A 23,418-nucleotide genomic window follows, 5' to 3' on the forward strand; every position below is an offset into this window, starting at 1 on the left:
TCCTAACGTAAATTCCATGTAGGAAATACAGCAAGTCCCTTGTAAAAGTGTGAAAAATTTATGCTTTACCACCCCAAAATGAATAAATAGCAGCGTTATTAATCATACAGTCGTCTTGGCACTTTATAAAGTTAAACTAATTGAACACAGGATGTGAGCCTCAATGAAAATCAGAAATCTGAGGAGTTTTTCAATTTAATAGAGGATTAAAAGAAGCGAGGGAGTTACAACAGTAAAAAAATCTTTCCAGGTATTTAATAAGCAATCTTAGAGCAGATTAAAACAGATTTTTTTCTTTCAAATGTTTGTTTTTAAAAATGGCTCCGGACAGAGAGGCAACAAGAACAATGTCAACAAAACAAAAAAGAAAAAAACGAATGGAGAGTATGTTTCTACATACAAGTGTGAACATCTAAAGAATGAATTCCTCGTTCGTCTTGAGGTGTGAGCGGAGGACCGTTCAGGTTCATGAAGAGCGTTTGATGTGGAAGTGGATGCGTCTCAATTCTTTACTGCCTGACCGTCCTTGTCTTCACGCACCAACGGTTTACCTGAAACCAGAAAAAAATAGAAATAAATCAATTCTACATTATAGCAGTGTGAGACCAGGTCTGGTGGAATTCTGCACTAGACTTTTCAATATTAAACTGCAAACTGACATTTTTATTTTTCCATGAAACAGAAACTGAGAAACAGAGAGAGAAAAAAAGGATTCAAACAAAAGAATGAAACTTATATGAGCAACAGCAAGGATGCAATAAATTGATCAAAAGTCACCAGAATAAAAGACTACAAAATGTATCTTTCAAATGTGTCATGGTTTATTATTAAAAAATATGACTAAAAATGGTTTTTGAGCACTGAACTGTTGTAGAATGATTTCTGAAGGATCATGTGACACTGACTTGGCCATCACTGAAATAAATTACATTTTAAACCAAAAAATATTTTATTATCTAATTTTATTGCTCTTGCTGCTCGTCTGACATTATGTAAATATGAGACAAAAACATATTTTGCACCAATATCTTGCATTTTAGGGGCATTTATGCACTAGATCAATGTCTGGGGCAAAGACAGTGCATTATAATATTTTAATCGCGTAATTTTTTTCTTATCAAGTTAACATGTTAAACTGACAGACTTTATATATATATATATATATATATTCCTATTTTTACTCTTTTTCATTTTTACTCGTACTGAAATAAATCTTGCTGAACCCAATTTCTTTCTTTGCAAAATATGTGTAAAGCAAATTCCAAAACAGCCACCATAAAAGTACCGTATTTTCCAGACTATAAGTCACACTTTTTTTCATAGTTTGGCTGGTCCTGCGACTTAAAGTCAGGTGCGACTTATTAAAATTAATTTGACATGAACCAAGACAAAAGATTACCGTCTACAGCCGCGAGAGGGCGCTCTGTGCCGCTCACTGCTCCTGTAGTCTACACTGAAGACATAGAGCGCCCTCTCGTGGCTGGAGACGGTAATGTTTTCTCTTGGTGCTTGGTTCTAAATAAATGCGACTTATAGTCCAGTGCAACTTATATATGTTTTTTTCCTCATCATGACGTATTTTTGGACTGATGCGACTTATACTCAGGTGGGACTTATAGTCTGAAGAACACGGTAGTGTAAAAAAATATGTATTTCAAGCCTTCTCAGGTCGCTGGATAGCTTTGTGTTCCTGACAGAAAGCTGTCGCATGACATCAGAAGAATATAAAACAAGTCGAATGGACTAATGTCATGTTGCCAATGTTGTGAGGAAAACAAGCATATACATTCTGCAAAGTTTCTCCTAGTATTCGATGAAAAACAACACCGTTCGGAAGAACATCGAGGTGTACGGTTGCTTTAAGCTAAAAGCTGCAACGAATGTGAAGGATTTAAGAGCTGGAGGTTACAGCATGAGCTCTCTCTCTCTCTCTGACACTCACTGACACCTCGCCCTGCTCTGCTGCATGGGTGGATGCTCTCTGTTTGGGAGCGGCTGCACCCCTGAGCCACCTGTCAAGGGTTTCCTCCTGCTCCTGTAGCTGTGTGAACCAGAGCACATACTCTGGGCTGGACTCCACTTCTCTCTCTGTCTCTCCTTCACTTCCAGATGTCTTCTGAGACACCTGCTGATCTGGCTGTGCTACCCTCACTGATCTTGGACGACAGAAACACCTGCCTGAACTTCACATAACAGACTTCATTAACAGCATAAGATGACCAAGTTACACACAGTTTGTGGTGTACAAGGGAATATCAAAAATGATTCCCACTGAGGCAAATTACATGCAAATGTGAGTCACTCTCTAAAAAGGATTTGCATGCAATAAATGTGAAACGCACTCTGGGCGTTGATGAGCTTAGTGAAAAACTTGTTTGACAAAGATGGGTGTGTTTATCATTTACGGGGCCACAAGCAAAGTCCATGCAGACTGACAAAATAAAATGTATACTATAATAAAAATGCATTAAAATGTCGCGCAGGATACAGTTATACACCTTGTCAATTTTGGGGTCGGACTATTCTGCTCACTAAGAATGCATTTATTTCATAAAAACAAAAAAACAGTAAATTGTGGATTTCTATTTTCATGCATTTTACAAATATTTATCATATCAAAGTTGCACTGCTTTAAGTTTAAATTGCATTAAATTTTTTCAGGAGTCTTTGATTAAAGTTCAAAAGAACAGCATTCATTTGAAACCAAATTTTTACAACGAATGCTAAAGTCTAATGTAGTGCATACTTGCTGATTAAAACCACTAAATTCTTAAAAATAAATATATTTTTTTACTGACCCCAAACTTTTGAAATAAAGTAAAATAAAAATTATTACTGTGAGTAATAGGCTGCTAATCATAAGTTATTTTATTATATACAAAAAATTATAAATATGCTAATTATAAATAAGCCATTTTACAGCAGCATATCTCTACTCTATAGTCCATACTCAAAAAAAAAACTTTAATATTTGAACTTGTGTGAAGAAATTGATTGATATGCTGTGTCAAATAAAGGCCTACTAGTAACTTGTAGTGACAGGTTCATGTCTAGTTGATTGATGTCATACGGGAAAGTCTTGCACTCAGTTACCTTTGCAGGTCGATCTGTCTCTGTGGTGTCACTCTTTTGGGTTCTGCTTCTTTCTGCTGTTTTGGTGTCTTGACACCGACTGGATCAGCTGAGGCTGTGCTGACGGGATCCTGAGCAGGTGCTGCTCTCTTCCGGCCCCGTCCGCTCCCTCCTCCCGTCGCCGCTCCAGCCTCTTTATCCGGTGTGGACACACCTGAAGTGTTTTTCGGGGGTCGACCGCGTCTGGGTTTATTGGCGGGGGTCTGTGACCCTGCAGAGGGGTTTGAAGACACGCTGTTCTCCGAGCCGTCACTCGCAGGAGCAGCACGCTTCTTCCCACTGGGCTGAGCCGCTTCCTCCTGAGAAAGAGCAAAAAACTGAATGACAGAAGTGTTAACGTGCCGCATTCTTAGTGTTCACATGAGATATATATATCTGACCTTCTTTACATCTCCTGCTTTTGTGATGACTGGATTCTCTTCGTTCTCCCTCGCCCCTGTCTCTGAAACCTCGGAGCTTGCATCCCTTTACGAAAAAAACAACAACAACAACGTTTAATTTTTTTAAAATGCTGGATAGATTCCACATCACACCGATATAAAAGTAAAGCACTTGCCTGCTCTTATTTGTTGCAGGCGAGATGGGTTGGGAGTTGGTGCTTGCGTTGCTTGCCGTGTCAGAGGCGCTGGTTTTCATGTACGGGCGGCGAGCGGTTACCGTTACCGTTAAAGGTTTGTTCACTGCCCCCAGCACGCCTGGCTGCTTTGGTGGTAGCTGAAATATATTAATGAATATGTGTTGTGTATACTTCCAACAAGAAATATTGAGATGTCATTGATTCCTGCTTGCAAAATATATCTTCCAACACTTTGACATCCAACACACCCTGAACCAAAAATATATATTTATTTGGAAATTATAAAGTCACGTTCTGAAATTTTAATGTCATTATGAAAAAATTTCTAAATCTGTAAATTATTACACAACTGTTAATAGAGTTTGGGATGGGTACGATTTTTTTTTTTAAATGTTTTTGAAAGTCTGTTCTGCTTACCAAGGCTGAATTATTTGATCAAAAATACAGTAAAGAGTCATTCTGAATTATATTTAATTAAATTAGTGTTCCTGTAGCTCAATTGGTAGAGCATTGTGCCATTAAGCGCAAAGTTGGGGGTTCAATTCCCCGGGAACACAAGATAGGTAAAAATTGATAGCCTGAATGCACTGTAAGTCGCTTTGGATAAAAGTGTCTGCTAAATATATATATATATATATATATATATATATATATATATATATATATAAAGCTCCATATGCATTCAAATGATCAAAAGTGACAGTAAGGGCTTTTTTTTATATTGTTATAAAAGATTTCAAATAAATGATGTTCTTCCTGACCCTTAACCTTTTTTTTTTTGCTTATATTTTTTAAATTATACATTTTTATATTTAACTTGGAACTGGCCTTCTACTACAAACTTCAATCTTTTCAAATGCATAAAATATATAGCAAATTTCTTTAAATTCATTCAGGTATAGTCGCAGAGGTGACAAAACCTACCTGGATTTTCCCTGTCTGCAGAACCAATTTCGCTTCTGGTGACAGATATTCCTTATCATTGATAAAATCCTGTGTAGATGGACAGACAGAATGAGTTTGATCGTAAGGTCACATGAGAAGTGTTCACTGCGGACCGTCAGAGAGACTGTTACCTTATCAGGTGTGGTAAAGAACTTGCTGGGCAGCACGGGATCTTTTGGGGAGTCCAGATGACATGAAGTGCTCTTGTTGGCGATCACAAATAATGCCACGTCACACACGATGTAAAGTTTCTGTAAACGCATAACAGGCTAATAGTGAACAGTCCAGTCTGGATGATGTAATCAGTGTGATAATATAAATTAGGTACTTGTATTATTATTATGGAGTACATGATTGTGTTTTATTCACTTAAGTTATTAAACATGATGATCAACACTTTCGACATCATATCTTGTGACTTTCAGATTCTGGAAATCTGAATTAAAACATTTAAAACCTGGTGTGCAATGTTGTTTTCATGTCTGATAAAAGTAGACAGATGCATTGCCTAAAATAAGTAACCTAGATTTAGTTATGAAGTACACTTTTCATCATGTAATCAGTACCAGACTACAATCTGGAAGAAATCTAACTATGTTTTAATGGAGACAAACCTCGTTTGCTTTTGGGTCGTCTGGTGCCTGAGCATCTTTTGTTTGTTTGATGTTCTCTACCATCTTCCTCAAGAACGAGTGACTGTTATTCTCATTCTTTGTCATCAAAACCTCCAGCATGAACCACAGGCACCTGGGAGGAAACAAGAAATCACCTGAATTAGTTTTCACTTTAACAGAAGAATTGTTAGTTAGTGTGAGGTTGTCTCTGTGTAGAAGTACTCGTACTCTTTGACGTCTCGGAGCTGCTCCAAATCCTGTGGTTTGGTGAGGTCTGGATCATGAGCTAGAAGATGGATCATGTATGGCACCACATATTCCGGCAGGAGAGACAGCAGCTTTTCTGAAAGAACAAAAATATATACCGTATTTTCCAGACTATAAGTCACACTTTTTTTCATAGTTTGGCTGGTCCTGTCACTTATAGTCAGGTGCGACTTATTTATCAAAATTAATTTGACATGAACCAATAAAAAAATGAACTAAGAGAAAACATTACCGTCTACAGCCACGAGAGGGCGCTCTATGCTGCTCACTGCTCCTGTAGTCTACACTGAAGACATAGAGCGCCCTCTAGTGGCTGTAGACGGTAATGTTTTCTCTTGGTTCTTGTTTCTAAACTAATGCGACTTATAGTCCAGTGCAACTTAAATATGATTGTTTCCTCGTCATGACGTATTTTCGGACTGATGCGACTTATACTTCAGTGCGACTGATGTAGATATATTTTTCCAAACATAGCATATGCACGTCCTGGCAATTCCAGCAGTTCTACAGGAAATAACGTTACTGTCCCAGTGTGTTATGTGCGACACCAAAAACCAGAAAGTGTACCAACCATGGGGCATAGGGTTCTGTTTGATGAACTCTCTGCGAACACTGATGTTCTTGAGCAGGCACTGTCGAGCGTGAGCACGTCTCTCTTTCACTGGGTCTTTAGCACACAATGCAAACACAGCCATGTACTCCAGTGGCAAGAACAGCTTCACCAGAGCAACATGCAACTTCTGAGCAAAGATCTGCCGCACCTGATAGCACTCGTCCTATAAAGAGAAGGGAAGGAACAAACTGAAAAGACAGTTTTGGACACTTTTGTAGCATGTTCACTTGTCATTTTAATTTATCAGCATCAGACCCCTCGGTTTGACGTCTACGTTTACTTCATTATATTACATTTAAATCCTAAACTCCTAAATGGATATTTTACCAATCTTTTTTTGTTAAAAGTTATGTAGGAAAAGTAAAAGCACCTCAAAAAGCCTTTCTCTGACCTTTGTCCAAAAAATAAATAAATAAAAAGTCTTCTTTGTTGCCTTTTTCTCGATCACACTTTAGAAATCATCAGAAATCATAGATCACGTCAAAACTTAAAATCTCAAAATTGATCCTTTAAACCCATTTTTCAAATCAAAAAGTGCATTTCCATGAAAGTGGTACATAAAAATCATGTCACAAAATGTTTTTTTCAGTCATGAATTAAAAAAGTTTATGTTTGGATCATGCACTTTCAAGTCGCTGTTCAAAAATGTGAGTGGCAGTTTTTACAAAAAAAAAAATTTTTTTTGCTCCTGAACTTATAAGATTTTTATAAATAAATAACTTGTTAGAACATATTACATTAAGATTCATGCATTTGCCAAACGCAAGTGTAATTCAATGTTACTGACCTCGGCATTACTAGGACCATCATACACAAGCAAAATATACATAATATATAACAGCAATAACAGCTAATATTAGACATTCGTTTTAATTTATCAGCATCAGTCGATATCGGATATTTAATTGTAATGCCTATCTATACATTAAGATTAACTGAGAATTAGATGTTAATCTTTAAAAGCACTTAAATGTAATCCTTAGCAAATCTTAAAACGGATTTAAATTTGTCTATCTTTTTATTCCTAAATTCATTTGAAAATGACTGATTTCAGTTTTATTCAGACTAAACAGTATGGCACTTTAACATCAGCCATTACCTGTAACTTTAAAAATTTAATAACTTTCTCTACAAGTACGGGTGTCTAGGAAGTGATTGAACTCACGTTAATGACGAGTCCACAGAGCTGGAACTGTTCTGGAGTGATGATTTCGTGGTAACAGGGCTCTTGTGCCAGTTTCATGATGGCGCTTCCCGCTGCAAGCCTCAGTCTAGACATGTCAGACTTGCTGTGTCCACAAACACATGTGTTAGCGGCCTATTAGCCATATTAGAGCAGCTTTCACAGTTGCACACAAAATCACTCAGGGGATGTTAGTACCTGATCTTTTTCTGCTCCGTGAGGTCTCCCTCGCTGACTAGCATGGCTGAGAGGAGTCTGAGAGTAGAGTTAGCTGATTTAGACTGATTATTCTTCATTCCCAGCAACCAGCGGACTAACAGCTTAATGGCTTGCACCTGGCAACACACACACATGCACATTAATACACACACAAATCACCAAGAGATGTTATTTACAACCTGATTACACCATGAAATTTCACCTTAGCTAGCACTTCAGGCGAAACCTCATCGTCAGTTGTCCAGAGCCGTCCATTCTTGTTCCCCACAGACTGAGAGATAGAGAGGGCTTGTTTAACATGCGAGGCAATCAAACCATTCATACATGCTAAAAGCTAAACATCGAAACGCTCACTCTGTCGTTCATCAGAAGGTCCTTCACAATAAAATTGGCTACAATTGCCTTCATGGGAGATGCAAATTGATCTGGGGCCAGCATAGAAATGTGTCCGAGAGACACGAGAGGAGTGATGAGCTGCTCGGGCACGTCTGCGTTCAGACTGCGAGACAACGGCTGGAACAAGAGACAGAGACAAAAAAAATATATATATATTTGAAAAATTCTCATGCAGCATAAAATGTCTTGATTTTAATATTCAAATGATTTGACAGTTAAATAAATGATGTTATGCATTTTTCTCCAATTTTAGGAAGAATGCTTTTATGCACTTTGATTTAGCTCTCATATATTTATTTGGAATATTGAGAATAAAATCTTTTAAAGTAATATAATTTTGGAGATAACTAGAATCCCTAGCGTTAAAGGACTGGTTACATTTAGTTTCCAAAATACATTCTGTGGAGGTGATAACATGAAATACACACACATATATACACACATGGCGCTGTTGGAAACAATCGACGACTCGAACATGCATTAACCATAATGTGGACAAAGAGTTTGCAAGTACGACATGAATTTTAGAACTACAGAATTGCCTGTAGCTGTTACTTTCTATGACCTTATCTATGTTGCATGTAAAATTAAAATATGTAATTAATAATTAGGGGTGTGGCTGAAGCCGAATTCCTCATTTGGAATGGCACGGATGATGACTTCAAAAATGAATAACGGACAAATAAATTCAGAATAATTCTGCCTGAATACTCAGCTGAAGCTGGCACTGTTTGCTAGATAACAGTTGAGTCAGGGGATCAGCGCAATATTATACACAGACCTCTAAAGTCACGAGTGTGAAGTGAATGAATGTAAACTTTATGAAAAGACAGCAAATCAAACACTGCATTGCTGTTGTCTCTCCGTGCATCTCTCAGAAATCAGAGCTTTGCAAGAGTAATATCACCTATAATAATACATCATACACGTTCTCTTATTTGTATGTGTTTAAAAGGCAATGATTTAAAGCTTAGGCTACAGATATGACCAATGACCAATCAAACAGCCGCGTTACGCATCAGTCTCTCAAAAACCAAACCAGTTCTAGTATGCTAATAATCAGCTTCGATACGGATACTTTTTCTACTTGTTCTTCGTGTTTGCATCTTTACCTTTTGCTGGTTTGCGCGGCACACACACATCTGTTTAGTGAAGTTCACTAAACATTAAGACTCGCTAAAAGTTTTCTGTGTAACGAAAGTGTGCGCACTGAATTGATTCAGTCGTGTTCAAATGATCACTAAACGTTTGTCATGACATCTCTCTCTGCTTGCATGATAAATGTTATTTTAGAAATTAATAATTATTTTATTTTAACACGACATACTTGTTCAGTGGTAACTATGAAAAAAAAGATGGCCATAACGGTCTCATCAACGTTGTACATGAACATTTTAATATGTAATGTCATAATTATAAAGTTTTGACAATTTACATATGTTAATTGTTCATATGGCTATTAATTAATAAGCATTTATTGATTAAAAAAAAACGATTTAATGTCTTTTCATTTACAGTAGCATGAACCACAAGTAGTCGAGTAACTCAAGTATTTTTTAAATAAAAAATCGACTAGTAGACATCAGTAGTCGTGCAACCCCTTATATATAAGTGTGTGTGTGTGTGTGTGACCCTAGACCACAAAAACAGTCTTATGTGTCAATTGTTTGAAATTATGATTTAAACATCATCTGAAAGCTGAATAAATTGTATTTCCATTAATGTATGGTTTGTTAGGATCTGACAATATTTGTCTGAGATACAACTATTTGAAAATCTGGAATCTGAGGGTGCAAACAAATCAAAATATTGAGGAAAAACGTATTTATAAAAAGTAATGTTTATCTGTATAATGTATTCAGTAAAACTAATGGAAAGAAAGTATGACAGAACAAGATTTACCTCAAATATTTGAGCTAACTGGACCTCCTTGTTGTGAAAGATGGCATGGATGCAGTGGACCGCCTGTTTGGCCTGGTGAGGGGTGCCTCGTTTCGCCTTCTGATGTAGTACGGGAATTAGAGTCCTGCACAAACAGTAATATTTCATTACACCAAACTTTTGAATTTGACATCATTAAAGCGTCATTTGACATCATTAGACGACACTGGGGAGCTTGATAATGAGTATGTAATGAGTGTAAAGGTTTGGCACTGACTCTAAACGGTTTGTGTGTGTGTGCATGAGAAGTGTTCATACGAGCGGATCTGTGGCAGATCGGTCTCAATCTTTTGTCCTGTGTTTCTGAAGATCTGTATTGCTGCTTCTGCAACTTTATCATCCTCCATCTTCAGACACTGCAACAAAGACTCGTACGTCTCAGCCGAGTGAAACGCAGTGGGGTGAGTAAATGACAAAACCTGAGGTAGGGACAGACCGAACAGCAAATGTTAAAATAGAATTTAAATTATAAAAAATATATATAAAAAAAAAAAAAATTTAATATTTACATTTTTTTTATATTTAAAAAAAAAATAAAATAAAAAAAAAATAATAATAATAATAATAATAATATATATATATATATTTTTTTTTACTTTAAAATATATATAAAAAATTATTATTACAAATATTTACATATTTATATTAAATATTTAAAATATTATACATTATGAAAATGAGTCTTCTAATTCTTCGTATTAAAGGGAGAAATAGCCCATTATTATTTTAGCAATTTTTTTTTTTATCAATGTGACTGTGTGTCCAAGTAGTACTTCAAACTCTAATACAAAAAAAAAAAAAAAAAAAAAATCCTGTTTTCCCTGATATTTAAATGTGTCCATTTGTTGTTCCAAACAGTACCTTGAGTAGCTCAAGTCCAGCACGAATGGCAGTATCAGGGGTTACTCCCTCATCATCATCATCAGCAGTGCCCTCAATTGACTTATTCAACAGCTTAACCAGGGCACTGAACACACACACACAAACACATGCACACATCATTGTTGATCTACACGATACTTGCAGTTACACTTCATCCTCACTAGATGTCTCACCCTTAAAAAGCTATTCAGAGTGTTACACAACCGTTGAGAGGAAAGAAGCACATGGCCCATATTGCTCCTATCTCTCTCCCACTCAGTTTCTCTTCCCCTCTCACTCATGTCCTCGCTTTACATCTGCAGGTGCACTGATAGCGGTGCATATTCAATATTGTACAAAGTGCATGCATTCTTATTTCTGATTTGTGCACAAAGTGCATGCATTCTTAATTTTTTGATTTGCTCTTCAGATTGGATGCAGTTATTTTGCAGGTGCTCAAACTAAAATTAAATTGGGCATCGTAGTCTATGTACAGTATATTTACAGTAGTTCTTACAGAAAACAAATTAAGCTTGATTGACGGCACTTGTGGAAAATAATGAACTTATCCCTTACCTAAAAAAATAATTCAATAAAATATAATATTTTTTTGGGGCTAGATGCATGTTTATTGGCTTTGCTCCAAAACAAAAGCATTTCTCATTTTCCGTTTGAGCTCATCGCATACCTGATGGCCTCAGAGTCGATGTGCACCGGTGCAATTCTCTCCAGCAAGAATTTCACCATCTCCAGGAAAGGGTTTGTGGGCTGCTTTGGGAATGTCAGCTTCCTTGTGATTTCCCTCTTTTAAAAAAACAAAAACAAACATTAGATGACATGCTAAATATTTAAATAGCTGTTTTACAGTGTTTGTCTGAATCATTTGCATCATATACAGCAAGCTTATAAACAGTTGTACTGTTGTACAGAATGTGATTGGTGGATATATCATTGTAAAACTCACCACACACTGTTCAGCCTGTTTACATGAGCAGGTGGGACTGATGAGTTGCTCAAGCTGAAGACGGAGTTTCTCATCCTCACCCAGAACCTGATTAAACTTCTTCATAAAGTCCTGAGCTTTACCTGGGTCTGGGAGATTCTCTGAGAATGAGAGACGAATTACATATTGTAAAATCTGTAGGTTTCAACATCCATCCGTTTACAGTCATATATGAAGTGTGAGCTTACTAGCGATGGTCATAAGTTTTCCAAACATGGCGCTGGTGTTTGCTTCAGACTACAGGAAGAGAAAAACAAGTCATAAGCAAAATACATGTGCATTGTACGCAGTACGATTTTAATTAAACTGCAAAACTTAGAATAAACTATGACTAACAACTAAAGAGAGCATTAAGGTGAGTGTGAGGTATCAGACCCTTTATAAAGTGTGTGTGTGTGTGCATGTTCCAATAATAGAGTCACGTATGTAAGTTCGAGTGTATTCGTGTCTAAGTGTAACTTACTGTAGGCAATTTGTGTAAATCCAGCAGTTCTCGAACCAGCCCTCTCAGCATATTCTGACACTTCCACATTTCATTCAGTGCTCTGAAAAACAACGAAATGCTCTGATATAACTGAACACATCAGTGAGATGAGTGCTGCTCACAGAAGCACAGTGATACTGTACAACACCGTCGGATGAGAATCATATCTGATATCTGCTTTTAAAAGAGTCGATTAAGACTCACTTGACTGCGTTAGTGTCCAGACAGGCATAAAGGTAGTACAGACACTTCATCTTCTCTTCAGTCTCCAGACTGTGAGGAACCATGTTCTGGGCAAAGATCTTCTCCACCAGCAACCTAATACACAAACACACTTTAAGGGCCTGAGGTTTGCATATTAGACACGCTTCACTGTTTTAATGTCAATAAAGGACATGAAACCACTTGTGTGTGTCATACTTGTCATCTATGCTGTTCTGGTAGTAGATGTGTAAGAGTTTGTCTTTGATCCAGCTGATTTTCAAAGCGGACTCTTTCCCAGCCTCATGGTGCAGACAATACTTCTTATAAAGCTGAGCCAAACCCATCATTGCTTCCTTACGGACACGCCACTGAAACAAAACATGAAAACATGCTAATTTACTTTCATCTAAAAAACACAGAGGACTTAAAATTACAGGATATGTGGGGTTCTTTCTCAGTTCTCGATTTATTCACATTCCAAGGGATTTGGATTTGAATTAGTGTTCCATGACGCATCAAAATAAAACTGCAATTTTGTCCTGTTGCGACTTTTCCTCAGCTGCAACTTATTTTTGGAACATATGGTAAATGTATGCATTCTGTAAATATACAGCAAATACATTCACTATCCTGCAGCACATATATTTATTTGGTAACACTTTACAAAAAGGTTTATTAGTTAACTACTTTAGTTAACAGGAACTAAGAATGAACAATACTTCTACAGCTTTTCTTCATCTTAAAGTTAATTGCATTTACTAATGAATTATTAAAATGAAAAGTTGTGCTTATTAACATTAGTTAATGTACTGTATTTTCATTAATTTACATTAACAAAGATGAATATATACAGTAATAAATATATTGTTCATGTTAATACGTTAACTAACAGAACCTTATTGTAAAGTATTACCATTTATTTGCAAACATAACAGCAAATTAAAAGATTAATGGCTTAATGTTTAAAAATAAAAAAAATACAGATGCAAACAGTAGTATTGCATTGTTAATTTTGTCAATTATTCAATACTTTATTTTACAATACAAAAGTATTTTTTTAATAATTGTTTTTTATAAAAAATAAATAACGCATATTATTAAATAGCCATACTGAATGTCAAAAAAGTGGAAATGCACCCAAAGAGATAGAAGGTATGATTTTATTTTTATGTTCAGTTTTATCATTTTTTTGGCACTATAAGGGCTCTAGATTGCATTTGTGTGAGTGTCTTAACATTCAACACGCCCCATGCAGGAAGTGAGATTTCTGATTTTTGTCACTATGTAACGCTAAACTATAATAACGGAAAAACTATTCATCAGCATGGATTGATTAATAACGTTGTAGAAAAAAAAAAAGGTACCCCTTTCTTACCCTCTTGTCCAACATCCTCTCTCTGACGAATCCCAACAGCTGATCATTCACCAGGTTCAGGTCTTTCTTCCCTGCGTTGATGATGGTCACAATGACATCATGTCTGATTGCCTCCTCTGGGTCATGTGATCTCACCTTCAGAAAATCTGACGCGACAGACGAAATGTTTTACGAGTCAAGCAAATGCTTAAAATGGAAAAATCAGCCGATATTGATCCCGAACACACCTGTAAGGTCCTTAGCGAGGTCCGGGTGGTTCATCAGACAGTGGCTAGCAAACTTCACACACTCCAGTCTCACAGGAACATGGATGTCATTGAACCTTTGAAAGCAAATCAGAATTCAACAAACCCTCAAATAACACACATATTCCAAATCTGACTTTCCATCAAGAAAATTCATTTTTCCTCACCTTCCCAGAAAGCACTGCCAGAGTGGACGATTCTGAGTGGCCAGTTCAGAGTCCTTCGCTCCAAAGAGCTTAGCTAACAGTTTCACCACAGCCAACCTCTCCTCTCCGTCGTTACTCTAAACAGACAACAACATACAGATTTAGTCTTCCTCTAAAAGGGTCTGTCTGCTAGCAAATGTATGTGCATTTCCTCACCTTTAATTTGAACTCAAGTTGTGGCATCACAGAGACAAGAAGCAAAGGGTCAATTGCAAAGAGCTCTTGAATGAGGTCAAATACATGCTCGGACAGATCGCTCACAGAGGACTTTCCCATCACCAACACCTGATTAAAGAACTGTGGAAAAAGAGATGAAAGTCAATTGAAATCAACTCAACTCTGACAAGACAACTATTATAAAGGATGACTCCTCACCGAGGCAATGCAGGTCTCGATGGTCTGAACCGTTCTCTTCAGAAGAGTCTTGGCCAGGTCATACGCCTGCTTATTCAAATTCTAAAGCAGAGACAAATAAACAACCACACATTGATGAGCCATCTGAGACTGGACTGGGAAATAAGTCTGGGAAGTAAGAAGAAGTGTTTGCATACTTTGTGAGCAGGGATGAGGTTGATGAGGATTGTGTCCAGCAGCTCCTGCGTCACTCCGTCTCCCTCCATGATGATGGAGCTCATCAGGTCCAACATGTGCATCTGCACCTTCTGATTATGGCTGTTACTAGAAGAGGGAAAAGTCCTGATCAAAAAGAGCACAGCTGCGTAACAGGAGAGACGATTAAACTCACTTAAAATCAAACTCACTTGATGACAGAAAAGAGGGTTTTGAAGAGCTGGATGAAGATGTCATTACAGTCCTCCAATTCAAAACAGATGTTGTAGGACTTCACCCATGCCAGGTTCTGCATGAAATATATGAAAAGCAAACAGGTGAATATTGCTGCAATGTCGTTTATAATCCAAAGAGCCTGAAAGTAAATTGTAAACACATGCATGCATGCATACAAACACAGGCTATGATTAAATGCAATGAATAAACTCTGACTCCTTGAATGAAACATCTCACCTCTAGTAAGTAAAAATATCTGTTGAACTGAGGACTCTTGGTATCCTCTAATCCCTTCAACTGTCGTGTAATAAAGAGAAAGATTTCCTAGATGGGGAACAAAAAGAAAATTAATGACATCAGTGTGCTTTTTTTTTTTTTAAACTGGGATTGTGTGTAGGATGGCAAAAAAAATGACGGTGCAAATGCATGATCAGTTTTTGGTTATATATTTTTAGCTCGAGTGGGAGTAAGTCATTTGTGAAGTTAATCTTTTGAGGAGTACATACCTTGAGCTTGTCATGTGAGGTGTATGGGGCCTCCGGAGCATAGATCCTGAAGATATCAGCAAGACAGCAGGCCACAAGTAATCGTACATCTTTGTTAGGGTTTCGCAGGAAAAACTCAGATGCCAAGTGAAGAGCCAGAGCCAAATACTGCTGCTTTTCCTCCTCTGAGTCTTGATCCATGTCCATATATGTCTTAACCACCAGCTATAAAACAGAGAGGTGTCATATTATACCCGTTTATCTTATACAGTGAGCAAAAAGCATTTATTTAAAGTAAAAGGTTCAACTTTAGACAAAACCTATCTTTTACACATTGCATATCTGTAAAACCTAGTGAATGAAAATATTAAACACTAAAAAGCTTGTTTGTAATCACGTGATTCTAATGACACGCATAATTCAGATGGAGGGCAGGAAGTGTAAAGCAGAACGGATGAGATACTACTGGTTTAGACACTCTTACAAGAGAATGGTATAAACCAAAAACCACAACATATTATAGCCTAGAATGCGAGGAATTTGCTCTTTCACATAATCACTAAAAAGCTGTCACTCACTATAATTTATCGCAATTTCACAATGTTCCAGTATAATCAGTGAAGCTCTCTATTCTGCACATATCTTATTTACGTCATGGCTATGTGTGGCGTTTAGCATTGAGTGAATGCATGCGAGTCGGCAGCCCTGTATCTATTTCTTTATTGATATTTTAATATCTTATATTAACCATTTGCACACAAGCATTATCCGACTCAGCTCCTCCCAACTGGAACCTAGCATAATAACAACACTATTCTTTTTCTTGTCAGAGCTAAATAACATGCTTGTTTTGTAAGAGCACATTTGTGCATTGACTTTAGAAATCAATGCATCGGGTCACATGTGTAAATATAGGTGGACTCACTAATTATGGACCTTATTTTTAAAGCTTTTTGTTTTAATATCACAATGCCTGTGAATTTCTGCACATTAAAAAATTTGCAACCTGACAAGAAATTAATGTGATTATTTTAAAATAGGTATTAGGTAGGTATTTTATATTTGCATTCATATCATGTTCTGGTGCTCAAATATACCATGAATGCTTATACGGAGTACAGTTTAGTACTTAAAAGTGGATTATATCACAATATATTTATTTTTGCTTTACATAAAGTTTTTCTGATAACAACATTTTGGATAGCATAGAAACTTCATTATTCTTGTTACCAGCGTCTATCACAAAAAACGAACACTAGCAACAACAAAAAAATAACAACAACAAACACTCAAGCTCACTGAAGACAACTTAAAAAAAAAAAAGTCAGCTATTAACTAAGAATAAGAAACTAATTACATGCAATAGGACAAAAAAAACTGCAGTGAAACAAAAATAAGAAATGCTACATTATATAAAGCAATCAAATGTATAAAAACACTGGATAATTTTCACTGTGTAAATTATCCAAAAGTGATTTAGTCAAGAGTGAGTTTTTTTCCTCTTTTGTTGTTTTATTAGCATGGATGACAGAAAGCAGGAATATTAGACTGCTGTCACTTTATGAGCTACCTGACTCCAATTCTTGTATTGAAAAATATTATCAAAATTAAATATGTTTTAGAGTAATTTGGAATAATTAGTGAATAACAAAAATAGCATTGTGCAGGCCCTTGAAGGTTCTCTGCAAATAGTGACAGAGCTTTTCCTCCATATTGTGACATGTAGAGCTGTGTGAAATGGATTAACAAACAAAAATGTAGTGCAGGGACTAGATCTGTTGTTGATTGGATTAACCTATTCAAAAAAAGCTTAGTCATACATTGCTAAAGGTAAATAATTAAGCCGGTCTGCATGCAACACTTCTAGAACTAAGACCCAGGAGAAACTATGTTTTCTACTTTCTACCTCTCTCTGCTGCCTGGGTGTGTGTGTGTGTGTGTGTGTGTGTGTGTGAGAGAGAGAGAGAGAGAGTGTGTGTGTGTGTGTAGCAAAGCGGGGGAAGGGCAGATTGTGCTCTGAGCTCAAGGACTGCAGTTGAGCTCCACTCAGTCAAAACAGCGCACTGGCAAAAGCAGCAAGCCCAGCTGTCACCCCGAATCCCTCCAAAACACTCGGATACTTCCTCCTTAACCATTTTCAACCACTTTTGCAGATTAGAGAATAACAGAGTGAAAGAATCTCTGGAAATGTGTATGAACTGATTGATACAAAAAGTCCACAGTTCTTCAGTTCATGTGAGAGAAAAAAAGTAACTTATGGTACTATATTTTACGGAGATTTCCCAATTATTTCCACCATCTGTGGATTTTTTTTCGGGGGTGGGGGGGGTTGGGGGGGAGGTGTGGTGTCCTAAATTCATGTTTACTTATTGAAAAGTACAACCTCATCTATAAGATTACAGTGTTATTTTCCACAAAATCATTACTGGTAGAGTGAAAACGTGTTATGTGAAAGGGTATATTAATACCTTTCATGCAGTGTGTAATGTAGCTGTGTGTGAATGTAAACAGTCAAAGTTGAAAAGCAAAAAAAGGGACTTCACTTCATGAGCATTCGACCGTATCTTTTGAGAGAAACTATCATATCATCATATGCACAAACACAAATATAAAAGGTATTCCCTGCAACCCGTCAAAATAAAAGTTTGGTTTAACTTGAAGAAATTATTGTGAAATACAATACTGTTGATCAGTAGAATATACGTAATACTATAACTAGGGAAGCGCCGATACGATATTCAAATCGGGTATCGCCTCCGATACTGCTATTTTTCTTGGATTGGGAATCAGCCAGAGAGGGCCTATCCAAATCAGAGATTTTTTTTTTTTGATTGTGCAAATTATTAGTTGTTTTGTTAATTGCTATCGGGTGTCTGTGAGAACAAAACACAGGCGTAGAAAAGACCATAAATAGTTTTGAACATGCACAGTAACTGAAATTTAAAACTGTTAAGAGAAAGGCATGTGATCAGCTAGAGGCAAAAAATAAATAAAAAATTAAGGAAAATCTGACCACGCCCACAATCCACGGCCCAAAAACTCAATATAAAAAATATTTTAGCACATTAAACGATATATCTTATATTGTAAATAGATTCTGTCCTGTAAAAAATTAAAAGCAGCATTTAATAATCATAACAAAAATATAATACTCCAGTTTTCAGTGGCACAAGATCTTTTAGAAATCATTACAATTTATTTGACTCAAGAAACATTTATGATAATAATTAATGTTGAAAATAATTTCAAAATAATGATGCACTTTATTCCTCAGGTCAGAAAATACGGAAATACCTATTCATACGGAAAAATCACATGCCTGAATAAGACACATTTTTAATCGATAAAATGTAATAACCATAAAAAAAGATTAAAAAATTAAAACAGAAAAAATTTAATTGTTACCAAGAGAAATTTAAATTAAAAAAAAAACTGAATTTGGAAAATAATAAAACTGATTTCATAGTGCTCTAGAGTTATTCAAGGTTTAACATCAAAGAAAGCCCCTTATACCTGAGAGCAGTAAAATAAACTCACAGGGTACTTATCTCCACCATATTACACTGCATTTTCATTTCTAATCACAGTAACACAGGTAACAATTAATAGTGCACAAATGATAAACTTGTCTACCAAAATGTCATTCAACAAACAGTCTCTCATATGTTGAACTTTAGTTGGATAACAAAGCTAAAGTGTTTCATTTCTACAACACCCAGTCTGTTGCAACTTCCTGTTCAGCCAGACATCGCAGAGTTAACCACTGAGTTTGCTTTCGCCAGCCAATAGTTTTTTGTTAAGCAGACTTTGGGAAAGCTATTTGCACAACACACCAGTTTGTTTAAGATTATGAACACCTATTTGCAACATCTTGTTATTTTACAACTAAAATAAGTATTAAGTGGCTCAAACCAAAAGCCTTGCACAATCCAGATAAAAACAGCCAGGACCACTCGTACATCATAAAGTAATTATTAAATGCATGGATGAATAATTAACAACAAGAAAAAATAAACAGGGTTAATTTTGATGATATAATAATAATTATTATGCATAGGGGGATAATGATGATTCACTTAACTATCACAATTTAATCTTTCCAGAATCATTAAAAATGCATGTATTTTAGTCCTAGCTTATGAAAAAGTGATCGACCAAAACAGTGGGGTTTAACTACAGGTGCATCACAAAAAAATCAGAATATCATGGAAAAGGTCTTAATTTTTTTTAATTTAATTTTAAAAAGCAAACTTTCTTATATTCTAGATATTCATTGCACACAAACTTTATACACATAAAAATGCAAGAGACTGGAAATGTAAGCACATGCAAAAAGCTTTGCATTACACTACATTCAAAAGTTCAATTTGGTGAACTCTGCCCAGCAAATTTGCATCACATGAAAGACTGATACGTTGCAGTGTAACCTCTTACATGAAAACAACAACGCAAACATCAATTACACATTGAAAAATAGAGAAATTAATTACCAAATAAAAAGTCTCAAATCACTAGATACAGCTTTACTCTCTCTTTCAATGCAAGACTAAGACATTTTTGGTAACACTTTATTTTAAGGTCCAATTATCACTATTAACTAGACTTTTGCCTCAATAAAATTACTTTGCAACTTATTAATAGCTAGTAAGGTAGTTGTTAAGTTTAGGTATGGAGTAAGATTAAGGGATCCAAAATATAACCGTGCATGTGTTCTATTATACAGGCAATGTTCTAGTAATATGCATGCAATTAGTTAATAGTGAGACTTAGTTCCTAAACTAAAGTGTTACCAAATGTATTTGTCGCTATTTTATCATCCGTCAAACGAGAAAGTCTCCAAGGTGCAGATCCGATCACAATAAGCTTATTAAAGGTGCTCACCCTCAGGTCATTAAGATGTAGATGAGTTTGTTTCTTCATCAGGTTTAGAGAAGTTTAACATTACATCATTTGTTCACCAATGGATCTTCAGCAGTGAATGGGTGCCGCCAGAATGAGTACAAACAGCTGATAAAAACATCGCAATAATACACAACACTACTCTAGTACCTCACTTAGTGTCTTTTGAAATCATAAGCTTGTTATAAATGAATCATTAAAGACTTAAATAAATCCACAATCCATATTAATGGACATAACTGTTTTGGCTTGTAAAAGGTGCTTGATCCGTGCAAATTTCTCTGCTGATTCAGACGAGATTATTTTTTTTCACTGGAAAAAGCAGTTTAGCCATAAGCCAGGGTTTGGAATAAAAAAAAAAACTCTTCCTGATTGATTTGTTTCTTACAAACACGCAGATTTTCACGTCAAAACATGTTACTTGATGAACTGGAGTTGTGTTGTGGATTGTGATCCTCTTGTTCTGCCGGCACCCATTCACTTCAGAGGAACCATTATGTAATGCTAAATTGCAACTCATCTTGGACGTAATTGGAAGTAATCAGTACCTTTACATTTTTTAATGGAACCAATGATTTATTTTCAAGTCTCCATGTTCAAGGCCTAACTCAAAGCATGAGCAATAGCAATATGAAGGTTGCAATTTGCAAAAATTATTATTGGACTATTACTGGTCCACGTACACTCACCAACTCAGTGGATTTAGAACTAAACAAGACTCACCATCAACAGCAACCAAAAAAAACAAAAAAGTCATTTTAAATGTATTTTCTGATGTGAGTTTTATTTTGAAAGATGTGCACGACAGCTCAAAGACTACAGATGCAGTTTAAATCCAAAGAGCCTGAAAAAATGCACAATCCCGATTAATGTGAGTGTCACTATTCTATCGTTATTTTCTTAAATTGTTCTTTTTAACTTTATTCATCAAAATCTTGAAAAAAGTATCAGGTTCCAAAACAACATTAATCAGCACAACCGTTTCCAACACTGATAATAAATCAGCATATTAGACTGATTTCTGAATGATCACGAGACACTGAAGAATAGAGTAATGATGCTGAAAATTCAACTTTGCATCACATAAATAAATTACATTTTAAAGCATATTAAAATGGAAAACCATTATTTTAAATGGTAATTATATTTTACAGTATTATTGTTTTTTCAGTATTGTTGATTAAATAAATGCAGGCTTGATGAGGAAAAGACACTTCTTTAAAAAGTAATAAAATCTTAATGATCACAAACTTTTGAAAGGCAGTCAGTGTATATATACATATCCTAAAATACTCAGTGGCTTTAAAATATAGGTATCAAGACCAAACCAGTTGAGACATAAATGAGACTTAGATCAACAGTTTAAGCACTTGCTAGTGTTTTACAATACTCAATAGTTTTTTTTAGCTCAATATATTAGTTAGTCTCCACTCTGGCTCTTACCTTAAGTCGTTTGACGACTTCATCGTTGCTGATTTTCTCTGTGATCTCCTTGACCCCCAGTGGGTAGGTGATGGGTCTCTGCTGCTGAGGCTGCTGCGGGAACTCCATCCTTCTTCAGACAGACAGACGGTCCTCTACTGGCCTCTATAGGCGACAACACTACAGTTCAACACGAGCCCAGCACACGCTTACAGAAAGACTCAAATAAACACCGTATGCGCTTCAGTCTCATGCTCTCTGGCCGTATAACTAACCCACATAAACCCGCGGAGTTACCCTGAAACCTCACACATGACATTTAGAGGAAAAATCTCGAATAAAATCACGAAGCTTACTAGCTTGAGTGCTAACGACACCCGCGCTTTTACTCTAAAACGTACTGCTTTATGTATTCAAAACTCTCCTGACATGGTTGTCCACATATTATGCATGTTCCGACATTATCGCACTACTTGGATAATATAAAAAACATTTAAAAGTCGTTTTAATCGTTTCTGACGCTCTCTGAGGGGCTAACGGCTTAGCCGTTAGCTACCGTTACAGGCCTCAAACTATGAAGCCAAAACTCACATTTATCTAATAAAATCCCAACCAGACACTTCCTGCTGCACAAAAAGCACTGATTCAATATATCTCACTCCACCGCGCCCGTTATCCTAACTTTACACGGTAAGAAATCTGAATTGTTTACTTGTTTTCTCTGTATAAGTTCAGTCAGCGACGCAAACAGCTATCACTAACTTGATCATCCCTCAGAAACTGTGTGAATTAAACTCTGTCGAGCGAATCCAGTCGCCTCGCAACCGCGTATAAACCATTCCCCGGTCATTACCTCACAGACAAATCGTTGTTTTAACTCATGAGTCGGGTTCGGGTTCGGGTGTTTTTTTAGTTTTGGGCACAAAGCTCCGTCTCTTTCATTCAGGGCTGTGTGAACGTCCTCGCGTGGAAAGTGGAGGCGCAGCGTCCCCTCTGGCCCAGGGACGGTACTGCAGCGTTCCGACGGAGGGAGAAACGTGACCGTACAGTTTAGAAAAGCAACGGCGTTACATTTTTGTACCGTAAATATCAGAGATACACAATTGTTTTTTTAACTTGCTGTGAAACCTTTTGAAAATTAGTGAGGTCTGGGCTAGGGTTAGGAATTGTGCTATTATAACACCTACATATACTACTCATACAACTACTCATACAACTAAAAACATTAAAAGAGACAAATATGTGGATGTTCGTGAAAGATGGTTTCTCTATTTGAGGGGGTGGAAGTTTTTCAATTAGACCATATTGCATCAACATTTTTTAACATTTTGGGGTGGATAAATGTTTGTTTATTATTCATGCATTAATGCTTATTACTGTTATATATTTCATTAATAAGCATTGCTATATAGATGAAAACTTTGTCTAGTGCGCTTATGAATGTTTTTAGCATGACTTTTTATTTAACTTGAAGGATATAATTAATATTCATGGCCAGTGTTTGCATATTTAATTTCATTCTGTAACCATTCTGTGTTCTAGTGTTAAATACTACTGTTTT

At 36.3% G+C, this 23,418-nt stretch overlaps 1 protein-coding gene across 4 annotated transcripts; it reads right to left on the reverse strand.

Annotated features, from left to right (window-relative positions):
* Nucleotides 1–179: 179 nt before the first annotated feature.
* On the reverse strand, nucleotides 180–22,867 carry LOC113107680 (sister chromatid cohesion protein PDS5 homolog A-like). Of its 4 annotated transcripts, none has more exons than XM_026270355.1 (34): nucleotides 22,711–22,867; nucleotides 21,879–22,022; nucleotides 15,558–15,761; nucleotides 15,289–15,375; nucleotides 15,027–15,124; nucleotides 14,817–14,943; nucleotides 14,641–14,721; nucleotides 14,422–14,562; nucleotides 14,227–14,342; nucleotides 14,042–14,136; nucleotides 13,815–13,960; nucleotides 12,656–12,807; nucleotides 12,440–12,553; nucleotides 12,215–12,296; nucleotides 11,940–11,988; nucleotides 11,713–11,852; nucleotides 11,437–11,552; nucleotides 10,749–10,854; nucleotides 10,146–10,306; nucleotides 9,849–9,972; nucleotides 7,905–8,063; nucleotides 7,753–7,821; nucleotides 7,530–7,666; nucleotides 7,314–7,437; nucleotides 6,107–6,311; nucleotides 5,497–5,611; nucleotides 5,269–5,401; nucleotides 4,786–4,905; nucleotides 4,634–4,702; nucleotides 3,689–3,846; nucleotides 3,513–3,597; nucleotides 3,094–3,431; nucleotides 1,943–2,183; nucleotides 180–551 (listed from the first exon to the last, which is right to left on the reverse strand). In XM_026270355.1, exons 2-34 carry the CDS (start codon nucleotides 21,984–21,986, stop codon nucleotides 510–512), a joined length of 4,242 nt encoding a protein of 1,413 aa, XP_026126140.1. In that variant the 5' UTR covers nucleotides 21,987–22,022; nucleotides 22,711–22,867; the 3' UTR covers nucleotides 180–509. The 4 variants fall into 4 exon arrangements, with proteins under 4 accessions (XP_026126140.1, XP_026126147.1, XP_026126154.1 ...); XM_026270362.1 differs by lacking the exon at nucleotides 22,711–22,867 and adding an exon at nucleotides 22,570–22,704; XM_026270369.1 differs by lacking the exon at nucleotides 22,711–22,867 and having other exon boundaries at nucleotides 1,943–2,156; nucleotides 21,879–21,986.
* Nucleotides 22,868–23,418: the final 551 nt, after the last annotated feature.

Source organism: Carassius auratus, chromosome 1 (assembly GCF_003368295.1).
Source record: "Carassius auratus strain Wakin chromosome 1, ASM336829v1, whole genome shotgun sequence".
Taxonomy (NCBI): Eukaryota; Metazoa; Chordata; class Actinopteri; order Cypriniformes; family Cyprinidae; genus Carassius; species Carassius auratus.